The sequence below is a fragment of the Ochotona princeps genome, chromosome 5, assembly GCF_030435755.1.
Source record: "Ochotona princeps isolate mOchPri1 chromosome 5, mOchPri1.hap1, whole genome shotgun sequence".
NCBI lineage: Eukaryota > Metazoa > Chordata > Mammalia > Lagomorpha > Ochotonidae > Ochotona > Ochotona princeps.
Window position 1 is genome coordinate 54064752 of NC_080836.1, and position 14817 is coordinate 54079568.

The window sequence follows — 14817 nt, forward strand, 5'->3', positions numbered from 1 at the left end:
TTTAATTAGCCAAGTCCCTTTAACTGCAATTCAAAATATGGGCATGTATTTAGGTTTGATATATATATAAGCATATTTGCGGCAAAAACAGTTTATTGCTTTTTAAAAAAATTATTTATTTGAAAGGCAAAGTTGATGGGGGTGGGGGAAGACACAGAGATAGAGATTGTCCATTGTTGGTTCCCTCCCCAAATAGCCACAGCAGCGGAGGCTGGATGAAGCCAGGAGCCTGGAACTCCATCTGAGTCTCCCATATGGGTTCAGGGACCCAAGCACCTGGACCATTTTCTGCTGCTTTTCCCAGATGTGTTAGCAAGAAGCAGGATTGGAAGAGGAACAACCAGGAATTAAAAAACAGTGGTCATATGGGATGCCAGAATTACAGATAGTGGCTTTACTGCTGCACTATAACTCATAGTGTGTTCTGAAAAACATCAGGAAATGTCACCTAAAAGCCTGTTGGAAATGCATATTCCCTACCTCAGACCTACTGAAACAGACTGTTAGTGGGCACAGACCTACAGGACTATCCTAATGGGGCCTCCAGATGATACTGTGAAGTAAGAACTATTACTGTAAGCATCCTGCGATGGTCTGCCCCTGGCCAGAGTGAAGCCCTGGTAAGTGTGGAGACAATGAGCTCAGCAATGGGGTAGGCATTTCCCGCTAATTGCAGGGGCATATGTTCTTGGAGAGACAGTCAAGTGAACAGGCTGTTTTAGCTAAATCCTTGAGTGCAGGTTCCTCTTCAGGGGGTTCTCTTTTATCATTAAATCTCCAAAGATCAGTTTGTCCAAAGTTGTATTTTTTCCAATTATTGATCACAATTCATAGTCCATCCTCCCTAAGAGAAGGGGTGTTTATGATACTTTTCACCACATCACAAGTCTGTCATCAAGGGTTAAGTCATCACCTGGAGTGCGTCCCATATGGACATCAGTTTGCTTCAAGTTCTGCTGCTCCATTCTGATTCAGCTTCTTGCTAATGTGCCTGTGAAAACAGCTGATGATGGCCCAATATATTGGACCCTGAAGAAGTTCCTGTTCCTGGCTTTGTCCTGGCCCAATTCCAGCACTGTGGCCATTTGGGGTGTCAAATAGCAGATAGAAAATCTCTTTTGTGTCTTTCTCTGTGTAAGTCTTTTGAGTAAATAAATTTTGGGGGAAGTAGACTTCTATAAGCCTGAATCCTTATTGGCCTTTTGCTTCTGCTATTGACCATTTCTTTTAAAGTTATCTTGAGCTGCTCAAAGTTTATTTGTTTTTATTACTATTTAAGAGGGAGGGGAAAAAAGAAAGGAGAAAGAAACAGGAAGATAGGCAGACAGAACTCCCTTCCATTGGCTCACTCCCAAAATACCTATAAGGTTGAGCTAAGTTGAAGCCAGCAGACAGACTCAATCCAGATATCCTCTATTGGTGGCATAATGTAAGCCATCATCACCTGTTGCTTCATAGAATCTGCATTAACAGGTATCTGGAATTGGGAACTGGAGTCAGAACACAAAGTCGGGTACTTAAATGGGGATGCTGATGTCTTAACTAGCACCTTAACTACTAGACAAAATACCTGCTTGTGCTTGAACATTCAGTATGGTACTCTTCTCTAGTTCTTTATGGGAGAACCCATGCTATCACCTTTTGATAGTGCTGTGGGTCAAAACTGTTCACTGAAACTCAATGGAAGATGGTATAGAGAGAGGTCACAGTTTGCAGGGACACTGAATCATTAACAACAGCACATACACTCAGTGCAGTGTGCTGATCCTCCCTGTGCAGGACTGTATAATGCTATTGCTACATGATTTTTTCCTTTGGCAGAAACAGGGATGTAACACACAGTTTGAGGGGAATGCATCAGCTGAGTTTGGTGATTAATGTAAATTTTTTATTGTGATAAAAAGTACCATGAAATTTATTAACCTATCTGTTCTGAAATGCATAATAGTGTTAAGCAACAGTTCACATTGTCAAACAGAACTTTCAGTTTTTTCAACTTGAAAGCAGAAACTATGCCTTTCATTTTTTTCACATTTTACATTTATTATTATTATCATCATTTTATGATACAATTCCATAGGCTCCTGGTATTTCCCTTGTCCCAGCCCCAATTTCCGTCCTCTAACCTAGTTCCTCTATATCATTACCAGAAGTATAGTTCTTCATACACAGTCATATGTCCATCATTGCGGGCATGGACAATGACAGAGAGTCCAGAATCCTATTGTCAAGATATAGTAAACAGTTTCATTGTAAGTCCATCTTTGTCTGGAAGTAAAAATGCATGCTACATTGTATCCTCACATCTGGATATGTTAGTCTCCATTTCACAGCTACTGTACATTCCCTTAAATGGAAAGTCATGATACAAAATCAACAATAGAAAAGAAAATAGAAATTTACAATGCCATGAAGTTAAATGACATATTACTAGATATGACAGTTTCCATTACACAGCTACTATACATCCCCTTAAATGAAGAGCCACAGAACAAAATCAGCATCAGGGAGAAAGAAGAAATTAACAACACCAAGAAGTTAAATAACATGCTACTAAATGACTAACGTGTAGCTGAAGAAATGAAATTCAAGAACCTTCTTGCAGAAAATGATGCTACTATATGATCTATGAGTCATTGAAGAATTTAATCAGAAGAAAGTGTTTTGAAGAGATAAAACTAAGAGAAAACATCAAAACCCATGCGATATAGTTTCTGCTGATTTTTGTTGGTGAAATGTGTCTCTTCTAGACAACAAATAGATGGATTTTGTTTTTTTAATCTAGTCTACTAATTTATGATGCTTGATTGAGTTTAAGCCATTTACATTCAGGGTTAATATGTATGTATGGTACTTTGGTCCTGTCATTTTAGGAATGGGTTGTTCATTGGTTTAGTCTTGTGTTGTCATTTTAGTGGGATGTTCTTCCCTTTTGCCTTTGGTTTTGGTAGGTGCTATTCCTCTTCTCCGTCAAGAGAACATCTTGAAGTATCAATTGTAGGGCAGGTTTGGAAGAGGCAAATTGTTTTAACTCTTCTTGACTGTGGAAGAATTTTATCTCATTTTCAAAGACAAAAGAAAGCTTTGCTGGATATGTTATCCTAGGCTGACAATTTTTTTCTTTTAGAATCTGGAATATGTCACTCCATTCTCTTCTTGCCTGTAGAGTTTCCTGTGAGAGCTCTCCTGGGAGTTTAATTGGCATTCCTTTATATGTCAATTGATTTTTTTTCACGTGCGCATTTAAGGATGTTTTCCTTATGTTCATTTGAAGAGAGCTTGTTGATCATGTGTCTTGGTGAAGATCGCTTTTGATCAAGCTGATGGCAGTTCTGTGCCCCTCCTGGATCTTGTTTCCCAATTCTTTCTCCAGATTAGGGAAATTTTCCTTTATTATTTCATTAAATATATTTGTAAAACCAGTTTCTCTTTCTGCACTTTCTGGGACTCCCATAACTCTTATATTTGGCCTCTTAATAGTGTCTTTCAACTCTTGAATACTTTTTTTGGCCTGATCCAGCTCTGCTTCCAGCTTTTTGTTTGCTTCCCCCTGATGACAGGAAATATCTTCCAATTCTGAGATTCTTTCTTCTGCTTGCTTCATTGTATTTTGGAGACTCTCCACTGTATTTTTAATTTGCTCTACTGTGTTCTTTATTTCTGATATATCAGCCTTGATTTGCTTTATTGCTGCTATTGCTTGTGTAAAATATTCCTTAAATTCTTTGAACTCTTGTATGTGCTTCTCATTGTTGATCAGAAGCTTTAAAATGAGTTTTCTGAATTGTGTCCCCCATTTTCTCGATGTCTTCCTCAGTGAACTCTGACATTGGCATAGGGTTTTGCTCCTTTGTAGGTGAGTTTTCAGTAATATTGGATGTGCCTTTGTCTCTTCTTTTGCTCTTGGTCATTGTACTTCTGGTTAGCAGAGTCTTCTCCTTGGGGCAGGTTTCTAAGCTGTGTCACCCACAGGTCTACAATGAGATTTTACTTATTGCAGTTGGTACACAACTTTTTGCTTGCAGCCAATTGTGCCACTCCCTCCAGTGAGTTCCAGGTCTGGGTTCTTATGTTAGATTTCCACAAAGAACTCCGTAGCCCCACCTCCTGGCTCACCAATTTCCACCTCCTGTGATACTGTGCTGAGGCTGCATGGTTGTCTCTGCAACCTTTCTCCCACTTCCAGTTGGAGCAGGTCCCAGGATTAGGGAGACACCAGGTGTCCTATATAGCTAGGTTGTTGGTGGTGCTGATCTTTCCAGAACCTGTTGGACATTAGTTCTGGGTGCCACACGGATGTATTTTGACCCATACAATGCCACAGTGGCATTATTTTCCTGCAGGACCAGTGCAATCCACAGAACTCAGTTCTCGCGAGCTCAGCACATGTGCAGTTCACTGTTGTTCCCTGCAGTCCTAAAGCTTTTGTTACAGTGTACAAAATGGAGCCTGACATACCACTACTAGAGTTCTTGATCTGCTGGCCGTCAGGTCTGAGGGCTGCCCAGACCTGTCTCGGGTGGAATCTGTAGAATGCCACATTGATGCAGTTCACTGAGTCAGAAATGAGTTCACTCCCAGCTCAGCGAATGCTCAGTCCTTTCCCTTGCCTTTGCCTTTGCCTTTGCCTCCTTAAGCAAAATGGTGCCCAATTTGGCTCTAGGGGGCTGACTGGGCTGTGAAATCTACCCTGTTCTCTCACTGGTCATCTGGGATCTGCTGCTCTGACGGACAGTTCTTTGTCTGGGTTTACCTCCCAAGCTCGCAGTGAAAGTCCCTTCGCACCTGGTTGCTGGTGGAGTTCTAGCTGCTGGTGGAGTTCAGATCACTGTTAGCTGAATGCCACTGGAGTATCAGTCACTGCAACACCACACCATTGTGTCCGCTGTTTTCCTGTGTCTGTCAGTCTCCAGGTATCCCTCTGCTGTTTTTTTATCCTCTCCTATTTCCTGGAATGTGTCCTCTCTGCTTCATCCTGATTAAATTAAATCCATTTAAATGTGTCCTTACCCTATTCCGCCATCTTGATTCTTGAAACTATGCCTTTTAAATAGCAACTCCCTTTCCCTCAGTCCTTGGTAGTCATCATTTTACTTTGTTTTTCTTAAGTTTAATTTCTTTAAGTACCTTATTAAAGTGATCTTTTACAATATTTAGCTGGGTCTTCAGCTAGCACATTTCATTTAGCAGAATATTATCAGGGCTCCTCTGACAATCTTTTTTTTTTAAATTTACATAGATGGCAAGGATGCATGCCCATGAAGACCACTGATTACAGAGTGGGGAAGGTTGAGGCATGGGGGAAGGTGGGTGAGACAAATACTTCCAATTTTTCCTTTCTTTCCTTTTCTCTTGCATCTGGAGGTAGGGAAAGGAAAGGGGGGAGGAGTGTTCCCGTCTGCTAGACTACATCAGTACCTGAGGATGGGGGGATGCCCACTTGATGTCATCTTAGAAATCCTGGTGTAGAGAATAATGTTTCTAAGGTATTGCTTTAAATATTTTGGTAGTTCTGAGACACTGTTGGTTTTGTTGCTCCAAGAATGAGAAAATCCTTCCAAGGTCCATTGGCTGACAGAGTCCACCCCAGTGTATCCGCTCACCCAGACACCTACCAAAGCTCAGCCAGAAGAGTTGTCCAACCCATTCTATTCTTCATCATCTGACATGGCACTCACCATGCTCTGCAGGCTCAAATGAGCTGGCCATCTTGTTGCCCACATGCACCTGGGCATACTGTCTACTGTACAGGCATCAGCAATTGGGGAGGCCTAGTCCCAACACATGCATTCTAAGGTCAGGCCACAAATCCTATGATCCTCCCTGTGGCTAGAGTTTTGAGTCCAGTGGTCTAGTTTGGATGTCCTGCAAGAAATCTTACCTGGGATGACCCCAGACTTGATTATTTCATATGCTAGCCAGTGCAGGATTCAGTTCAGTCCATCTCCTATTTCAGACTACACACATATTGGTAATTGTGGTTGCCTGATCAGTTCTGTCCCCAGCCCCATGTCCTGTGTAAATCTGTGAGTGCTGCATCCCAGCCCAATCTAGCCTGCCACAGACTTGGTCCTTACGCACACCAGTGAGAACTACAGCCTAGTTGGGGCAAGCCTGACAACCCCCACCAGGCCTGCACACAGACCAGGTTCCTGTGTGTGTCAATATGTACAGCTGCATCCCAATCAGGATCTCATAGACATCTGTCGGTGTTGCAGCTTAGCTCAACCTACCCCACCTCATCATCCCGTCCACATGTATGCCAATTGGTGCTGCTGCCTTGTCTAACCTAGTCTGTCTCTAGCCCTGGCTCTCAGGCTCACCAGCAGAGGAGTGCCCATAGTTTCCTTACTAGGACCATTTCCAGAGCTTGCATTGTCCAGAAGTTACTAGCACTTACCAGTAGTTGCTGCAGCAAAGCTTGACTAGTTGAAACTTATCCTGGCTTCTGCATGTGCCAACAGATGCAGTATTTTGGCCTAACCTGGCTTTCCCTCAAACCCAGCTTGCATGTAGGCCAATGGTTGTTGTAGCCCTGCTCAGCTTGGACCATCCCCAGTCCTAACTCTCACACACCCCAGTGGAGCAGTGGCCCAGCCTTCAACAGGCTCACTCCCAGCCTGAGGTCTTTTGTGTGCCAGGGGGTGCTGTGGCGCAGTGTGGCATGGTTTGGCTCACCTTGGAATTTGCAGTGGGTGCTGAAGCCTGGCTCTGCTTGGCCTGCCCACCCCCCTGTCCTGGTCTGAAGTGAACTGGCAGGTGTTGCATCCTGACCTTTGCTGGCCTGCACTCCGTCCCGACTCTTGCACTTGCCAGCAGGTATTGTAGACTGGCCAATCCTGTACACCCTCAGACCTGATCCACATGTCTGATGATGTATACATAGTCAGGCCTGGCCTGGAGTACTCCTGCCCTTGGTTCTTGAGCTTACCAGTTGGGGCTGTGTCTTAACATGGAAGTTCCCAAGCTCCCCTATCAGAGCAGCTTAAATTTGTGGATCTCATACATGCTGGTGAGTGTTTGGCTCAGCCTGACTTGGCCCACCTTCAGTCCTGAACCTCACCATTGGGCACTGTGACCTTGACAGACCAACCTGCACTCATTCTGGTTCTAACCAGTGGGTACTACAGCCCAGTTCCACCTGGTCCACCCCCAGACCTGGCTCTCATGTGGATCAGCAGGTGCTGCAACCTAGCCCAGCCTGTCCCAAACCCATTCTGTTTCTTTGAGTACTAGTAGGTGCTAGAGCCTAGCCTGGTCTGGCACACCCAAGACCCAGCCCGCACACATGCTAAGGGATGCTGCAGCGATGTTCAGCATGGTCTGCCCTCATTCCTGGCTCTCATGCTTACCAGTTGGAACCACAGCCCATCAGGGTCATCCCCTTAGCTCCCTGACCAGACCTTCTCTCAGCCACAGATCCTGTGTGTGCCAGTGGATGCTACGACCCAGCCTGGCATGGCTTAACCCCTGGCTTGGCCTAACCCCTGGCTTGGCCCTTGCATTGGATACTACAGCCTGGCCTGGCCGACCCCCAGTCTCAACTCTTGCTGGTGGGTGCTACAGCCTAGCCCTGCTCAGCCTGCCCTATCCTTGGCTTTAATGCAAACTGGTAAGTTTGATAGTCTAGCCCGGCATGGCCTGCACTCCAGCCTGGCTCCTGTACATGCTAGTGTGCTATGGTTTGACCCAACCCTGTCCAGTCTGCCTCCCCACTGGACCCAAACCTAACCCACACACCTGCTGACAAATGGGGCAGCTTTGCCCGGCCTGACTAATACACAGACCTGAATCACATGCTCACAAATGGGAGCTACAGCCCACTACAGGAGTTCCCCAAATTCCTCCACCAGGCCCACTCCCAGACCCAGATCTCATGCATGCTAGTAGATGATAGGCCTCTGTCTGGCATAGTCTGTCTCCCAGTCTTGGGCTTTTGTTTGAGCTGCTGGATATTGTGGCCAGGCCTGCTCCTCACCCAATTATTGGGTGTGCCTGCAGGTGATGCATCCTGGACCAGCCTGGCCTCTCCCCAACTCCAGTTGCCATGAGTATCAGTGAGTTCCGTGGTCATACCTAGCTCAGTCTGTTACCACCTCCAGCTCTTGAGCAAACCAGTGGGTATTGCAGTTTCACAGGGGTGAGCCCACATATACCCCCTGAGAATCTGCCCCCAGACCTGGTTCTCTCATATGCTGGTTAGTGTCATAGCCAGCCTAACATGACCCATCCCTTGTTTGTGAGGTCTTAAGCTTTAGATAATTTAGATGTCCTACTTAAAAATAAAAAGATTCAGCCTGGTGTAGTAGTCTGGTGGCTAAAGTCCTTGCCTTGCATGCTCAAGATCCCATATGAGCTCTGGTTCATATTCTGCATCCTCCATTTTCCATCCAGCTCGCTGCTTGTGGCCTGGGAAAGCAGTAGAGGATGGCCCAAAGCTTTGGGACCCTGCATCCCCGTGGGAGACTCATAAGAAGCTCCTCCTGGCCTTGGGTCAGCTCAGTTCTGTCTGTTGTAACCACTTGGGGAGTGAACCAGCAGATGGAAGATCTTTCTTGCTGTCTCTCCTTCTCTCTCTGTATATCTGCCTTTCCAATAAACAATAACAACAAAAATCCTAAAAAATAATATAAAATCATAGCTAAAATACAGAAATAGGGGGCTGGCATGGTGTTTCAACAGGTTAATACCCACCTGCAATTGCTGGTATCCCATACAGGCATTGGTTCAAGCCCTGGCTGCTCCACTTCCCATCCTACTCCCTGCTTATGACCTTGGAAAGCAGTAGAGGATGGCTCAAAGTGTTAGGGCTTCTGCACCCATGTGTGAGACCTGGAGGAAGTTCCTGGTTATTGGCTTCAAATAGGATGAGGAGTGAATCAACAGATGAAAGACCTTTCTCTGTTTCTCCTTCCCTCTGTAAATTTTTCTTTTAAATGAAAAAATTTTAAAAATACAGATATAAAAGTAATTAGAAGGAGCAGCCAAGCACCCCCAAAGCAGAAGTTGCATAACTTGAGCTTAATTATTATCCCATAAATGTACCTGTGCAATAATGGAAGTAGCATTTTACGAGAAAGGAATTTATGCTGTAATATTGATGGATAGGATATTTCAAACAGTTGCAGCAAGAGAAACATGGATATGTCAAATGGAGCTCCACAGACAGGCATTACATGAGATGTGAGGTTGTAGGGTAACAGGATGGCTGTTCAGGAAGCCCTAAATTAATTGTGAACGTGATAATACTTTTTAAAGCTAGAGATCCTTTACTTTAAAATTCACCAGGAAGTCCCCTTTTAGTTGATTGGCTCTAAGTATTTTGGCTCTAAGTGATCATTATATAAACATTTGTTTCCTACTTTATTTTAAGAGTGGCTGTGACTTTGAGTATTGATATTGTCAGGCTACTGTGCTAAGTGACATATTGATGCTGTCAGATAGTTTTCTCCTTTGTACATAAGGAATAGGTTGGGGAAGGTGTTGTGATGCAGTAGTTTGCTGCCCAGGGATAGCTGCATCTCACATTGGAGTGCCTGAGTTTGAATCTTGCTTCCAGTCTAGCTTTCTGCTACTGTGCATTATGGTTCAAGTCCCTGCCACACACCTGCATGGCCCAGGGGGTTGGCTCCATGCATCCAAGTGGGAAATCTGGAAGAAGCTCCAGATTCCTGGCTTTGGCCTGGCACAGCTCTGGCCATTGCAGCTATGTGGAGAGTAAACTAGTGGATAAAAGATCTGTTTCTCCCTGTGTTACCTTTCTCTGCATAATTCTTTAAAATAAATCTTAAAAAGAAAGTAAAAAAAAAAATCTAGCTCTGGGGTGGGTGTTTGGCTCAGTAGTTAAAATAGTTTTGGATACCCACAATTCCAGATGGGAGGCCTGGTTTTGAGGAGTTTCATTGGTGTCTCCCATATGGGCTTGGGCCGCCTTCCTCTGCTTTCCTGAGGCCATTAGCAGGGAGTTGAATGGGAAGTGGAGCAGCTGGGATACCAAATGGCACCCATATGGGATGCTGGCATCACACACGAATTTACCTGCTAAACCACAATGCTGGTCCCATGGATTTTCTTCTTGTTTTTCTTCCTTTCCCACAGCATGAAACAGAAGACACTACTTTCTTGTTTGTATTTACATAGACAATTTTAAAAGAAAACCACCAGCTGACACCATAATTATTCTACTTTCATTTATTGTTGGGCTAACTTACAAAGACACAGACATGAGGGTAGGCTCTACCCTGTGACTTAAATGATCCTGATGACATAGATATCAAAATGTGTCTGTTTACATAGTGCAATGGTGTGAACACATTTGTTTTCTCTCCCTTCAGTCCCTGACTATAAACAGGGAAAGATTAATTTCATGCCAAAATCCTAGGCACTTTAACAATAACAAAATTGGTATTACAAGTTAAAATATAAAGGCCTAACTTTTTACAAATGCAAGTAATCTACTTAGACATAAAAAGTCAATTTCTTTCAAATCACAAAGGCACCATTGGATTAAACATTTTTCTCTGCTTTTGCTAAATAAAATGCATAGTGAAATAAATACTGAACACTGCATTTTAATACTGTAATACATTTCAATATAAAATGATATGTAAATTTAAAAAATACCATATTGCATCTCAAATCCATTTATCTGGAAACTTTATGTGAAAAATGCACATATAAGCTCTGATTTTAGGGGAGGAAAACACTCATCTTAATGGTTTACCATAGGTGGAAGATGTTAGCACAGAACTTTCTCATAAAAACCGGATGCAATTAGGTTGCTAACATTCAAAGAAAGGTTGCAGGTGTGTGAAACAGTCTTTTAAAAATGCATTGCAAAAACCATTGTGCATACATGGCAACTTCGCACTGTGGGTAGCTGCAAAGTTGAAATATGCAAGGTACTCAATTCTTTCTATTCCTCACAACACTCAGGTCCACCTTCCTTAAGTCAGCCTTTTCTATCCCAAATTTTCTAGAAAGGCCAAACCCTGTTGTTTGTGAAGTAGGTCATTGGGCTTATTTATAAGGACGTTTATCACTTTTGACATCAAATTATTCAAAGTAAAATACCACTAAATTACCAAATGTTCAACATAAAATATTTTTTATTAATCTTTTTTAAAGATTTGTTTATTTTTATTGGAAAGGCAGATACACAGAGAGGAGGAGAGACAGAGACAAAGTAAACATAAAATATTTTAAAAAATATTCTGCCAATCATGTTGCTTTTTTATATTTCTTGATTCTGTATGAATCAAGAGTCCCTGTGACTGTATCAAAGACAGATGGATGGTAGAGGGGAGAAAGAAATTCTCTGGTGTGCTAAGCCCAGGACTTTGGCCAGGAAGATTATAAAAATCCAATATACACAAATCAGTAACTTCATTATTTATTAGATATCCTATTTGTCAAAACTCTTAAGTTCTTTTGCTTTTACATAAATGAAACTTTTATTTATTCCATAAATAGGAATGCATGTTTCAGATTTTTCTTTGGATTGATTTCTTATTAGCATCTTTCAGTATTACATGAATACACTAAAGTCATGATACAAAGCTTAGGTAGATATACATAAACATGTGGTTGTGTGCTTTTAAAAAATAAGCAATGGTAATTTTAAACATAATAAACCATATAAAACATCTAAATGGATTTTTTTTCCAAATCTATAGCTAGATTTAAAAGTCCTAGTAAAATTTTGTAAACAAAAATCATGTAAAAAAAAAAAGGCAAGTCTGGCTCTTCTCTATGGCCCTTAAGTGGAAGCTTTATTTGCATAGATCCAAGACAAATATTTTCCCCCAAAAGACTCAAAACAAATTCCCTCCAGTTTGTACTGTCTCCCCAGTTTGCTTAACTGAGCAAGCATCAGAATGTGTCTTTTGAGTTTTGCCCATCAGTTCAAATCTGTTCTCTTCTTCCATGTTTCTACTAGATATCATTCCCTGACTCTCCTCCCACCCTCACCCCTGACACCTTCCTGCCATATCAGGGCCCTTAAAGAGCTTGCTCAGCCTGAGAAGAACAGAGGCAGCTTGGAATCCCACAGGGGAGGCATCCAACTGAAGAATGAGTCCGCTGGGTCTGAGGCCAGAAGCCCTGACAGGCTTTCAGTTTCTTGCCAATGGCTTTATTCCATGTGACCATAGCCCTATTGGATTAGTTGCCTACCTTGGTATTGTGAAGCAACACTTACACACAGATGTTAAGGGAAGATGAAAAGTAAGAGATCAAAATTTATAGTCAAACTGTCTGCCAAACAAGGTGCTGCTTCCTCACTTTACTTCTAGGTCCCCTTGAATTGCTAAAACTCATTTTGCATTTTTGATTTTTGAAATGAGATTTTTGCATTAGTTTTCATCTTCCAAACCTGTGCTGTCAAATGTGGTAGCCATCAGCCACATGTGGCTGTTGAACATTTAACACATAAATAGTCCAAGTAGAGATGTGCTGTAATGTAAAATACACACTAAATTTTGAACACTTAGTACCAAAAAAGGTAAAATATAGCATTAATAATTTTATACTGATTTCAGGTACATTCATATTTTGGATGTATGGGGTAAATAGTTAATTTCACTTTTTGCTTTAAAAAAAAACCCTTTTGTAAAACCCCAACTATTATTATCTTAAAATTATACCTGGACCTCACATTTTATTTTTACTGTGTCCTCAAATCTATGTCAAACTGCCCAAGATTGGCCATCCTGTACATGCAAAAGTTTCCTGTGTGCCCTTGCTCAGCAGTTTGCTCAGGTGGTCTGTGGTTCATGAAAACAGCTAGGAGGCCAAGCTTGCAAAAAAAGACATGGAAGGAAACAGCTCTCTGGGATTTTAGTAATTACAGCCTGTAGCCAAAAAGCAGTGTCTGTTTGAGTTTGGTTGACTAAAAGCTGGGACTTGATTTGTCTCTGCCTACTTATTGCAAAAGCTGTGGATGCCCAGCAGCCAGCCCTGGCTGCTGCAGCTGAAACAAGCAATGAATGGCTTTGAGAATCTGTACACTGTAACAAGCTAGGTGCATCTCTTCCCTGTCCCCACCCTGGCACACCCATTTTCTTCACTCTTCCTTCTCCCCTTGCCCCTCCTGCTAATGTAAAGGGGACACGGGAAGCAAAGGGGGCAGGAGAATGTGTACAATTCTTATACAGCAACAACAGAAGCCGCTCTCGGGGCCCGGGTCCAGAAGAGCAAGTAAAGATCACCTTGGGATGGGAGGTAGAGGCGGAGCACCCCTTTCTCTTCGGTTGGATCCACCTAGATGAGCAAACAGACAAAACGTGGGTTTTGGGTAGAAAATTGTATTCTCATTGTGGAAACTCTGATCAAGGCTGAAAACGACTGACATGAATGAGATGGTAGAAGTGATGAATAAACAATGTTTTATTTTACTACTGTTTTTATTAATACTTCTTTAGAGATTACTTATATTGAACATCTTTTCATGTGTTGATCATCTGCATTTCTTCAGAGTAATGTCTATTCATATATTGAACTGATTTGTTTTTGTGTATTTATTTTTTATATATTCTGAATATTAATTCCTTATCTGATGCATAATTTCCAGATATCTTCCTCTATTCTGTGATTTTCCTTTTCACTCTGTTGGTGTGTGTTTTTTTAAAGCTGTGCATATTAGTGGGCTTCCTGTGCACTATAAGTAGGTTTAGAATCCATTCACATTAAAAAATTTCATTTGTCCAATACCCATTTTTGAGGCCCTAACATGTATTAGACATGGAGACAAGTGCTGAGATGTTCTGAGCAGGTCTGCCAGGGGCACATGTCAGTGGAATAATCTGCTATGCCCAGTGCTTTGAGAGTCAGTGGAGTAGCATGGCAGATTCCTTGCAGGCAGCTTGACAGTAACCTGGGTGGTCTACCTAGGGACTACTGAGACAGAAACAAATCTTGGAGCAAAGACAGGGATTCTATCACCCCTGCCTCTTCCTCTCCCCTTCCCAGCCAGACTTTTCCTGTGAAGAGCATTGTCTGGATTTAGATTATCTGTTATGACTGTGACCATCAGTTAACACCCACAAATGGTAGCCAAAGGCTGGCCTTGTCCACAGCTGTAATGGGGCAGCACTCAAAGTGTTACCTGTACTGCTCAGGAATGACCAGGTACTATAGGAGTAGAATAACATTTCGTTCTTTTTTTTTTTTTTTAAGATTTATTTATTTATTTTATTGCAAAGTCAGATTTACAGAGAGGCATGACAGAAGGATCTTTCATCTACTTGTTCACTCCCAAGTGGCTACAACACTTGGAGCTGAGCTGATCTGAAGTCAGGAGCTTCTTCTGGGTCTCCCATGCAGGTGCAAGGTCCTAAGGCTTTGGGCCATCCTCCACTGCATTTCCAGGCCACAAGCAGGGAGCTAGATAGAAGTGGGGCAGCTGGGATGTGAATGGGTATCCAAATGGGATCCTGGCAGGTGTAAGGAGAGGATTTAGCCACTAGGTTATTATACCAGGCCCTCTGGTTCTTAATAATACCTTATTTACTTGTGTTACACATATGACCTGTTGTCATTATGAAATAGTAATATGCCTAAGGCCAGAAGTACTTATATCTGCAAAATTATTTGTGGGGACAGTGGACATTAAATCACTAGTTTAAGGCACATTCCTAAATGCCTACTATGCTTCAGTCACAGCACCACTTAGGAAAATGCATTAGGGAACAATCCATAGTTTTAGTCCTCAGGTTGTTTACTTGAATCTCATAGGAGCCTAGGGAATAAAATTCAGCTATTAAGTTAAAAGCTTGGGGGGTAAGGGGAAATTGGTTCTGTTATTGATTTAAACATATA

The 14817-nt window shown here is 42.4% G+C and overlaps 2 protein-coding genes across 5 annotated transcripts in view; one reads left to right on the forward strand and one right to left on the reverse strand.

Annotated features, from left to right (window-relative positions):
- LOC131480332 (splicing factor, proline- and glutamine-rich-like) overlaps window positions 1-14817 on the forward strand; it is a 141678-nt gene that overhangs the window by 55382 nt on the left and 71479 nt on the right. The gene's annotated exons all lie outside the window — the stretch shown is intronic.
- Window positions 10177-14817, reverse strand: part of WIPF1 (WAS/WASL interacting protein family member 1) — a 104252-nt gene continuing 99611 nt past the window's right edge. For all 4 annotated transcript variants that reach the window (XM_058664653.1, XM_058664655.1, XM_058664654.1 and 1 more), the window contains one exon: window positions 10177-13260. In XM_058664653.1, the coding sequence (XP_058520636.1) occupies window positions 13205-13260 (56 nt within the window). In that variant the 3' untranslated portion in view covers window positions 10177-13204. The remainder of the gene's footprint in view (window positions 13261-14817) is intronic.